At 51.6% G+C, this 10,613-nt stretch overlaps 4 protein-coding genes across 4 annotated transcripts; all 4 read left to right on the forward strand.

Moving 5' to 3' along the window:
- Positions 1-561: 561 nt before the first annotated feature.
- Positions 562-1,594, forward strand: CDV56_108047 (PP1-complex regulatory subunit GLC8; the record flags this gene model as incomplete). The annotated part of the gene is made up of 3 exons (XM_026761666.1): positions 562-610; positions 673-1,396; positions 1,459-1,594. The coding sequence occupies 3 exons, from the start codon at positions 562-564 to the stop codon at positions 1,592-1,594; spliced, it is 909 nt and encodes a 302-aa protein (XP_026614813.1).
- Positions 1,595-2,898: 1,304 nt separating this feature from the next.
- On the forward strand, positions 2,899-4,215 carry sfh5 (CRAL/TRIO domain protein; the record flags this gene model as incomplete). The annotated part of the gene is made up of 2 exons (XM_026761741.1): positions 2,899-3,536; positions 3,603-4,215. 2 exons carry the CDS (start codon positions 2,899-2,901, stop codon positions 4,213-4,215), a joined length of 1,251 nt encoding a protein of 416 aa, XP_026614814.1.
- Positions 4,216-4,855: 640 nt separating this feature from the next.
- On the forward strand, positions 4,856-6,323 carry CDV56_108177 (TATA-binding protein-associated factor TAF6; the record flags this gene model as incomplete). The annotated part of the gene is made up of 3 exons (XM_026761796.1): positions 4,856-5,225; positions 5,301-5,719; positions 5,775-6,323. The coding sequence occupies 3 exons, from the start codon at positions 4,856-4,858 to the stop codon at positions 6,321-6,323; spliced, it is 1,338 nt and encodes a 445-aa protein (XP_026614815.1).
- Positions 6,324-7,893: 1,570 nt separating this feature from the next.
- Positions 7,894-9,433, forward strand: CDV56_108264 (adenosylmethionine decarboxylase SPE2; the record flags this gene model as incomplete). The annotated part of the gene is made up of 2 exons (XM_026761883.1): positions 7,894-8,014; positions 8,079-9,433. 2 exons carry the CDS (start codon positions 7,894-7,896, stop codon positions 9,431-9,433), a joined length of 1,476 nt encoding a protein of 491 aa, XP_026614816.1.
- Between the last annotated feature and the right edge of the window lie 1,180 nt (positions 9,434-10,613).

The following is a 10,613-nucleotide window of genomic DNA, read 5'->3' on the forward strand; positions in this document are numbered from 1 at the left end:
CTTGGTTGCCCCCACGTGCCTCACCTACTTCTGTATCATGTATGTTAATGTACCTCTCTAGCCTCCATCTAATAATTCAACAAAAGAACAGACAACTTCAGCCCATCTTTCTTGTATGTCTCACTCATCTTCTTCTGTATTACACTCAGTGAGCACAGATTCAAACTGGTATTTGCACGTCGCACGGTCGTCTCCAAGAGCCTCGAAGTCTCGCACCGACCGTACTCGACTCTTAGGTGACTTAGGTCACTCGGGAGGCTGAGAAGACCCCGCTAGAAACCCAAAATAACCATCATCCTCTGTCCTCAGCATCATTCCGTTTGGGTGTCACTCAGCTCTGGCTGGTGGTTGATCTTGGGCTGAAATCGCAGCTGACACTATCTATCGTTGTCTGACTTGGAAAGCGTCGATACTTATTGTTTCGTTTCCGTTCCTTTTTCTTTCTTTTTTTTTTTTCAACCACTGTCTTTTGACTTCAACTCTTAGTTTCACCTCTTGTTCTATTTGTTTGGTCTTCCCCGCTACTCTTTTCTTCTTCACCTTGGCGTGGTCTCTACATAAATGATGACCATGGCGCATAACCATGAGGATGTGCCTAAGCGCCCCAAGGGTAAGCTCTACTTACTTCGTTTAAATGACGTTGAGCGTCGTTGACTCGATCCCTACAACCAGGCATCCTTAAAAACTCCAGCGGAGATGTCCCTCAAACAACTCACTCGACAGAGAATTTCGTCATTACCCCAGCACCCATGGACAACGTCGATACGAAGGAAATTACCCTGCAAAACACACTTCAGAATGCTGGTCGCCGCCGATCGTCATCCAATATGCGCCCTGGGTCGTCCTCTCGACGACAATCTTTGGCAAGCGTCCACGGCCACAACGACGAGAACTCTCCGCGTTTGAAGTGGGACGAAGCGAACCTCTACCTGACGGAGCAGGAGAAAACAGCCAAGATGAAGATCGACGAGCCCAAGACCCCGTTCGCCCCGCACTACGATCCCGCCGAGGACGAAGAGGAACTGCGACTCGCAGAAGCAGAGGAGAGCCTGATCGACGCGCAGGATGTGGTGGTCGACGAACTGGACAGGACAAAGAAGGGGCCTCGAAAGGGGATCTCCGTGGACGATATTCCCGAACTGGAGCTCGGAGAGCCTGAAGAGTCATCGTACACTGTGGGCAGCGGAGAGGGGAATCGGATCATCCGCCAGCGCAGCCTGAGCAACGAGTCGCACCGCAGCGACAAGCATGTCGTTGTCGGGACGGGAGAGGAGAACGGTGCCAGTGCGGATGGGGATCATCTCATGACGACCGAAGAGGCCAAAGAGAAGCATCGCCAGTTTGAGCAGATGCGCAAGAAGCATTATGAGATGAGGAATATCAAGGAACTTCTTGCGTGAGTGGCCGTCTTTCTTGTGATGGTGTCGGCGCGCGTACTGACTCTGGCTGTTTCTTAAGACATCCCGAAAATCTGGACGAGATGGAAGAAGACGACGGCGGCGACGACGACGACGAAGAGGAAAATTCTGGCTCAGTAAATCCACCACCGATGCCCAGGATTCCAGAGAAGTTCTCAATTGGCGGTTCTCAATAAGATAAGGCCAACCTGAGACCTTGGATTCCCGCCTTCGATGCATACTGCAAGTGTGTTTGTGCCTTATTTCTGTCAGTGTATATTCCCCAGCGATTGCATTTTTCTACGGTTGTGAAGAGTACATAGGGGTGCTTGGGGCTTGAACTTTCCACCCAGCTCATTTTCTCTTCAGTTTTTGATCAGGAAACCCACCATCCCTGTCGGATTTTCTCTCTTGAATCATGATAGACGATCTGTATGCGAAATTGTATGTAGATTGAGGTAAATAGGACTCGGTCCAAGAAATGGATTGCCACTTGTTTTAGTCTCTCTGGTCTTAGGTAACTTGAGTTTCGAGTTATCAAGTCAGGGGTCATACGGTGCTACTCCATGGTTATTGATTGGGGAATATCCTTTTCATGAGGATGATTATTGTCTTTACCTGTGACAACCATAATCTCTTGCCTTGATCAGGTGGAGTCGGTTGAATTGTCTCTGGGTCCAATTTCCTTAGATACTCCGTAGATAGATAATCTCCCGTCCAGACAGACTATTGAGGCGCTTTGAGCAAGTCATAGATAGATAAACCGTGTCTCAGCTTCTCCTTTCCTTGAAGGTGATCCATAACCCTATCTACATTTATCAAAATGATAACCTGCAGAGAAGGTGGGCTCAGCTCATCCAAATCGGCCTATCCATAGACTAGATAAACAGGACTTGAGTTGTAAAACATCTTCGATGATACTGCAATTAGCTACCCAAGGGCCAAATGAAGGATTGTATTGAAGTTCGTGCAATTTTCTTGTTTGAAACTGATGATCAATTATCTATCCATCTAGCCATATCATCAGCAAAAAAGTGATGAAACAAAAAGATGATGACTGGTGTGCTCATGTATGTTGACTCGTCAATTGGGTTGTGTTTGTTGCCTTGAAAAGGGGGTTACTTCGTCAAAGTATACTCTGGTGAGCTTGATAAAAATAGAACCTACCAAGTAGAAGTAGAGAGATAGTACTCGGATAGGAGAACTAATTATTCAGGGGATACGGCATCATCCTTTTCATTTTTATTAGTACTAGTAGTATCTAGAAGGACATTAGGTGGAAGCCAGCAGGGAGTATCTAGTCTATCTATATTTACCTTAGCATCTCGTGACGGTGCATGTGATTTCTGCTGTTTGTCTTCCTGCATCAATCTTCCGATTTCTCTGTTCTTCTCTCCAGTTCATCGGTTCATCCGCTCGAAAGGCTCTCTCTTGAGCAAGCCGTTCAACTAATAGTCATTACATATTTTCTGGTTTTCCTATTGCTTTCATCACTCTCACCATGGCCGACCAACAGCCCGAAAAGACTACTGCTCCTGCTGCTGATGCCCCAGACTCGCAGCCTACCGTCATTACCAACACCGACACTCCCAAGGAGACGACCGAAACCACAACCGCGCAGCCTGCCGTTGAAACCCCCGTCGCTGAACCCACCACCGCAGAGACTCCCGCTGAGGCCGACAAGGCTCCCGCCGAAGGGCAGCAGCCGCCCCAGGCCGAAGAAGAGAAACCCGTCGCTGAGCAGCCGGAACAGCCAGCCTATCTTGCCAAAAATCCTGCCCTCGCTCAGTTCTTCGAGCGTCTCCCTGCCATTCTCTCCAGCACCGGCCATGCGGAGATGTGGGGGGTCCCGCTCAAGGACTCGGACGATGCTCCCACCGTCAACGTTCTGATCAAGTTCCTGCGCGCGAACGAGGGCAATGTCAAGCTGGCTGAGGAGCAGCTGACCAAGGCCTTGAAGTGGCGGAAGGAGATGGACCCCTCGGCGCTCGCTGAGTCGACCAACTACAGCGCGGCCAAGTTTGGTGGACTGGGTTATTTGACCGTCTACAAGGAGGCTAATGGTGCGGAGACTGTTGTCACCTGGAATATCTACGGTGGTGTGAAGGATATCAACAGCACTTTCGGTGACATGGATGAGTGAGTACATCTGCCAAAGGGAAACCTAATGTCCCACAGGTTCTAACCGTTCTCTTACGCTTGTAGGTTCGTCAAGTGGCGTGTTGCGCTTATGGAGCTGGCAGTCAAGGAGCTGAAGATGGCAGAGGCCACCTCCGTGATTGACTACGATGGCGAGGACCCCTATCAGATGATCCAAGTTCATGACTATCTGAACGTGAGCTTCCTGCGCCTGAATCCCACCATCAGAGCCGCCACCAAGAAGACCATTGAAGTCTTCACCACAGCTTACCCCGAGCTTCTCCGCGAGAAGTTCTTCGTCAATGTCCCTGCCATCATGGGCTGGATGTTTGCCGCCATGAAGGTCTTCCTGAGCAAGAACACCACTCGCAAATTCCACCCCATTTCCAACGGCGCCAATCTGGCTCGCGAGTTCCCTTCTCTGAAGGAGCAATTCCCCAAGGTCTACGGTGGAAGCGCCCCTGCTCTTCAGGAGGGAGCGAGAACCGTCAACCTTATCCAGGAGGAGCCTGCCCCCGCTGCCCCCGCTGCCACCGAGGCTGCGACAAATGAGGAGCCAAAGGAGCAGAGCAAGGGGGAGGTCGCTCAGGAGGAATCCCGGGCTGACTCTGCTCCAGAGCAGCCAAAGACTGACACTGCTGTCACGGCCCAGGAAGCCCCTGCTGCCGAGGCTAAGTGAACGTGATAAAGGCCGTCACACGTTCGGATTTGACATATTGAAAGGGATGGAACAGGAGAAACAGGCATGATACCCGGGATGATAGGCAGACTGCTTTGTTCTTCGTTTTTGTGTGTTCACATTTGATACCTCAGAATTGCTACGTCATTTTGCGAAAGGAGAAGATGAAACTTAACTAGATCATATTATATACTTAATTAATAATAATAATAATAGAAGTCCACTCTGAATGATCTTTTGTGCGCCCATAGTTGTAATCCATTCTCATCTTTGGTTGGATCATTATCACATGGAGAGAGGCAGTAGCTGGTATATGGAAGACCAAAAGTACCAAAACCGCAGTTTCGGACCTCCCGCACTCCGCAACACTTTCGGTGTTCGCAAGAGCTGTTCGGGTCGATCTACGCCCTCATCTTCCTCTACGATTGATCGCCTTGATCCGACTTGTCTTGAACTGTCAGAATGCGGCTTGTCCTTTTTGAAGCGTCCTGCATGTTTCAATAAATCAGTCTTTCTTCCTTCGAAACTCGCGAATACGAATATTTTCATCCAGTTCATTGTCACCCACCCTTGCTCTCCACGAGCTTGCCCTCACGCACACCTCACCCGAATCCCCAAAGTGAAGAAAGCAAGCTTCACCATGTCAGTTTGGAACCCGGATAACATCCGCGACGTCGCCGAGTCCGTCGGCATCGTCAATCTCAGCAACGAGGTGACCGAAAACCTCGCGCGCGACGTCGAATACCGCATCGCACAAGTCCTCGAAGAGGCTCTCAAGTTCATGCGACACAGTCGCCGGACGCTGCTCACCACACAGGATATTGCGCAGGCCCTGCGGGTTCTGGACGTGGAGCCGCTGTACGGATATGAGACCACACGGCCGTTGCGGTTCGGGGAGGCGTCGCTGGGGCCCGGGCAGCCGTTATTCTACGTCGAGGACGAGGAGGTGGATTTTGAGAAATTGATCAATGCGCCGTTGCCCAAGGTGCCGAGGGAGATTTCTTTTACTGGTGGGGTTTCCTCTGTCGATTTGGAGCCGTCTGGTGAATTAGGCCTGTGTTTATGCTAACTGGTATACCGTACAGCTCATTGGTTGGCCGTTGAAGGTGTGCAGCCGTCCATCCCGCAGAATCCTACCGCAGCCGACTCGAGAAACCTCGAATTGACCGCCAAGGGTCCCAATGCCAACTCGACGTTGGCGGCGATGAGCGGCACCGGGAACGTGGCTGTCAAACCGCTGGTCAAGCATGTGCTGTCCAAGGAACTTCAGCTCTACTTTGAGAAAGTCTGCAACGCTTTCCTGGACGAGTCTAGTGAGGAGTACCGGACATCGGGCTATGCCAGTCTGCGCGAGGATCCGGGACTGCATCAGCTCGTGCCGTACTTTGTACAGTTCATTTCAGAAAAGGTGACACACGGGCTCAAGGATATTTTTGTGCTGACACAGGTCATGCACATGGCAGAGGCCCTGGTGCAGAACAAGTCGCTTTATGTGGATCCTTATGTACGCTTACTCTCTGGAAGTGTCTTTGATGGAAATGTCTGCTAACTCGGACCAGATTGCATCTCTTGTTCCTCCCATTCTGACCTGCCTGATCGGCAGACAGCTGGGTGGCAATGCAGATTTATCGGAACAGTTTGCTCTGCGCGACCTGGCCGCTTCGCTCCTCGGCCTCATCTCCAAGAAATACTCTCACTCATCGCATACACTTACACCTCGACTCGCCCGCTCCTGTCTCAAGACTTTCCTTGATCCGTCAAAACCTTTTGGAGCGCATTATGGAGCTATTATTGGCTTGAATGCTGTCGGTGGCACCGAAACTGTTCGAGTCTTGATACTTCCCAATCTATCAACATATGCCAGCCTTCTGGCGGACGGCATGGCAGAAGACAACCCTCGACGACCGGAGGCTGAAAAGGTGCTGGGCGCACTGTTGGCCGTCCTCTCCACCTTACGGGAGGGCCGTCAAAATCTGGCCAATGGACACGGTGCCATTGTGACCGACGAGCTCCGCGAGCGACTCAACGCCAAAGTGGGGGAGATCATCGCAGGCAGGATCGCGGATGCGGGAGAGGTGCGGATGGCCTATGCTATTCTCGAAGCTTGAGGCATTTGCCAGTTCCTCGTGTGTGTCTGCCTTTCCCCTCTTGTCCATCTGTTTTCTTTTGAGTCATTAAAATTACAACTGTGCCTTGCATCTTGGCGGCGGGAAGGGTTTCATTGGGGCTTTGGCGTTTGCGTGGCGTATGAAGTGGGAAACATCTATGGTCGTTCCTATTCCTCGCTTGATCTCCCTGAATTGAAAACAGACAATTCGTTATAATTGTCTACAGCTTTATCTATTTGTTTTTATTGTCCATCAAAGACACCTAAGAAATCATCGATCAGACTGGCGACGTCATCACCAGGCAGCTGGCCCTTCACCGCCTACCATAAACAGCATAGAACCCCGTGTGTCGCGCGACAGTCAGTGGAGTGCCTCAGGCCTTACTCTGGCTGCCCAATTTGTAGGGAGGAAAAATCCGGCGGCTTCAAGTTCCAAAGGACTAGTATCTACGAAATCTACGGAGTACCCTGCAGAATCCATTCTATCACTGCAATATATTCAAGAGGTCCAGGCTCTGAGTCGCAAAGAAACAATCTAAAATCCTTCAGGCTTCCTTGATTGACGACCGGGACTGTTCTTCTTCCAGCCCAATCTTAGCGTCTGGTGCGCCCCACGAAACTACTTTTTTTTTCTTCCTTCTCGTTCTCCCACTCTTTTTCGCTCTGCCCACAGACCGCTATAAATAATCACCACTGTCAACCTCCAACGTCTGCCTACTCTGCCCGGCAATAAACAATCTCATCAATTGTATATCACTGGCCTTGTGAGCAACCTGTACCCCCGCGTTCTAGTTCCGGTTATTTCTCTTCCTTTGACATCCTCTAATTTTCTGTCATAAAAAAAGGCGACACCATCCTCGGATCTTGCAGTCTATCTTTGCTCTCGCAGATGTCCAGAGCTGTGGCCTCGCGCTACGTCGTGCTGTTTTGAGCTCGATTTGACCTTGCCTTCCATGAACCCAAAGGACTTGCTGCGATTCTTGTCTAAGCCAGCAAAGTAAGCCTGATCTCCTTACGTGCCATCTTCATATGCGCTCGGCGCCACCGATCGCATCGTGACAATGACCCCCTCATCGAGCACACAGTGAGCTGAACTGACTCAATTGCTCCTCCAGGCCTCGATAACACGACTCAATTCCAGAGTCATTTTCTTCCAACATTCCAATTCTCTTCTCGTTTCTTTCCAAAAAAAAGCAGATACTCTCGTCTGCTAGACCCGATACTTTGACCGGTATCGGTATCTTCCAGTACGAGGGTGCTCGCCATATAGTCGCAATTCCTTTTTCAAGAGGCTTTTTCCTCCTCTCCCTGTCCTTTCGCCCTCCCTAGCACCCCCTTCGGGCTCGTGCTGAATTTCGTCCCTCTGGCCTGTGTGCCATTCTCTTTATCGCGATAAAGGGCCTTCTCTCTCAGGCGGACATAGCCCCCCCTGTTCGTCTGGGCAGCAGATAGTGCTTCCTAGGCTTCTGTGTCTACGGTCAACTACATATACTCAACGGCGTTGCTCCTCGTTTCAATAATCGGTCTCGCAACAGCATCCGTCGCACGGTTCATTTCGTCAATCAGCGGAAATGGTCTACATCGGAATTCCCAAGAATTACACGGCTTCGCCGTCTTCCTTTGCAGGAACTCCGTCCTTGACGATCAATTACGAGGCAACACAGGATCTTGATTCTACCAATGCTTTTGAAGGTACGTCTACCGCCGGTGACGTTGTGTATGAAAGCAGTATTGGGCAGAGGCTGACAGCCCACAGGTCCAGAGAAACTCTTGGAGGTGTGGTTCGCGCCTTCCGCTCAGGAATTAGGTCCGGCGCAGCCTGCGGGTCTGAAAGCTGTGCCTGAGGAGATCTGGAAGGACATGCTGGATCTCGTCAATTGTCAGGTCCTTTCCATTGTCTCGTCGGAGGATGTGGACGCCTATCTGCTCTCCGAATCCAGCATGTTCGTCTGGCCTCACAAGCTCATCCTGAAGACATGTGGAACCACCACTCTTCTGTCCGGTCTGCCACGCATTCTCGAGATTGCCGCTTTGTTTGGTGGCTTCCCCAAGTCTCCTTCTCGCGGAATCTCCGTCGCCGCCGCGCCCTACCGCGTGTTCTACAGTCGTAAGAACTTCCTGTTCCCTGACCGCCAGCGCGGCCCTCACCGCAGCTGGCGGGACGAAGTGCGGACTATGGACAGGCTCTTCCTCAACGGCAGCGCCTACATGATTGGCAAGATGAACGGCGAGCATTGGTACCTGTACCTGACTGAACCTCATACCATGCTCACACCGCCAACGAGCCCGGGAGCGAAGACCGAGTTCACGGAAACAGAGACTAAGGTCCTCAGCGTACCTCAGGGCGCTGCTCTGCAGGTTGATTCTGAGGATGAGACTTTGGAAGTCTTGATGACCGACCTGGACGAGAAGAACGCCAAGCAGTTCTACCTCGAGCATGCCACCGCTGTTGCGGAGACCCGTTATCGCAACTTCGATGCGGACAAGAGTGACCATGTAGATGTGTTCAGCAACACTTCCTCCGATATGAGCGACCTGGACTCCGAAGGAAGCGGGGTTCTGCCTCCGGAGTTGACTACGGAGGGCCACGCGCTCGGGACCGTCGTTTCTGAAGCCTGCGGACTTTCCGACGTGTATCCTAAGGAGAAGTATCCCGAATCGCGCATCGATGCCTACCTGTTCACGCCATGTGGCTTCTCCGCCAACGGCGTGATTCCGCCGCCTGATGGAAAGACTGGAACCCACTACTTCACGGTGCACGTCACTCCAGAGCCGCATTGCTCGTATGCATCCTTTGAGACCAACGTGCCGCACTCGCAGAACGGCCAGACTACTGCTGGAATCATCAAGCAAGTGGTCGACATCTTCAAGCCTGGCCGCTTCAGCGTGACTCTCTTCGAGGCCAAGCCAGCGCTGAGCCAGGTCGAAGACGAGTGGAAGGAAGCCAAGTATCTCGCCGCTCGTCGGACTGCCAAAATGGAGCATGTGGAGGGATATCGCCGGGTGGACCGGATCGTGCATGACCTCGACGGCTATGAGCTTGTGTTCCGCTATTATGAACGCCTGGACTGGAAAGGGGGGGCCCCTCGGCTGGGAGAGGAGAAGTTTTGAAAGAACAAGCCATAGCACGTCGAGATATCTTTTCTTGAGGGATTTGGTCGGACATTCTTTTGAGATGGAAACAGTCCCATTCTACTTGTTTATTTTTCTTCTGCGCAATTTTCGTTGGACAGCCTTTGCTTCCCTCATTTGAGCTTGCAGATAATTCTTCGAGAATTTGAGCGTTCATGTCGTGTACAAAGCACCTTGACTCTGATGTGCTCCGTACTGTCCTTACTGTTATGATTTTGGCTTTAAGCCACTCAAGCGTTTGCAATGAACTGATTATATTACGTATACATATTCTCTTTTTTATTGCTTTCTATCATGTATACCCGAATTCAAAAAAGTAAACTGGCAGTAAATTGTTGAAGATGTGGATCAATTTGATGGCCAGGCTTGGGCTCTTGCGCCAACTGGCATCAATTGACGGACGGGATCGGCAGACCTGCCAGATCGGTCCGGACTTTCTTTCTGCTTGTGATCACATCGCCAACTCCCAGCATCCCTTCAAATTCGTCGACTCGCTGCGCCAAAGCTTGACTGCGGATTTCAAATAATTCATTAAAAAAAAAAGATTAGACATCGGCTTTTCTCTTTGCGTTTTACCTCGGTCAAGTCTGTGGAAGAAGCAGGAACAACACAGCCAGCCAGACGGCCGACTGATAGCAAAGCAACAAGCAACCTCCGTCAAGGCGAGCATCAAAAACCAAGCATCCAAAAGCCCCTACAGGAGCTCGCATACTTGACTCTGTTATCTACTCTCGCGTACATCATATCTCACAATGTCATCACCGCCACCTCACCCAACCCCGACAAATCCGCTTAAACGGCCCTCCATCTCCTCCTCCGTCTCACAGCCTCTCGGCTCCAACCCGAAACGTCCACGCATGCACCCCCTCCGGCAGACCTCCTTTCCCACCACCATAGACAATGATCAGCGTGCATTCAGCGCCACTAGCGACGCCGGGAGTGTGACGGGCAGTTTCACAGGTAGTCTGGGCGGGACGAGCGCGGACGGGGTGTTCCTGGGGGCGGCGAAGAAGGGGAAACGCGGGCGCAAGAGTAAAGCCGAGAAGGAGCGGGAGCGAGAGCAGCGGGAGGATGCGGCGAGTCTGCGCGGGGCGGAGACGCGACTGGGGTCTGTGGATGCGGATGGGATGTCGATCCGGGCTGGTGGGACGGCGAGGGG

This window comes from Aspergillus thermomutatus (genome assembly GCF_002237265.1).
Source record: "Aspergillus thermomutatus strain HMR AF 39 chromosome Unknown NODE_84, whole genome shotgun sequence".
NCBI lineage: Eukaryota > Fungi > Ascomycota > Eurotiomycetes > Eurotiales > Aspergillaceae > Aspergillus > Aspergillus thermomutatus.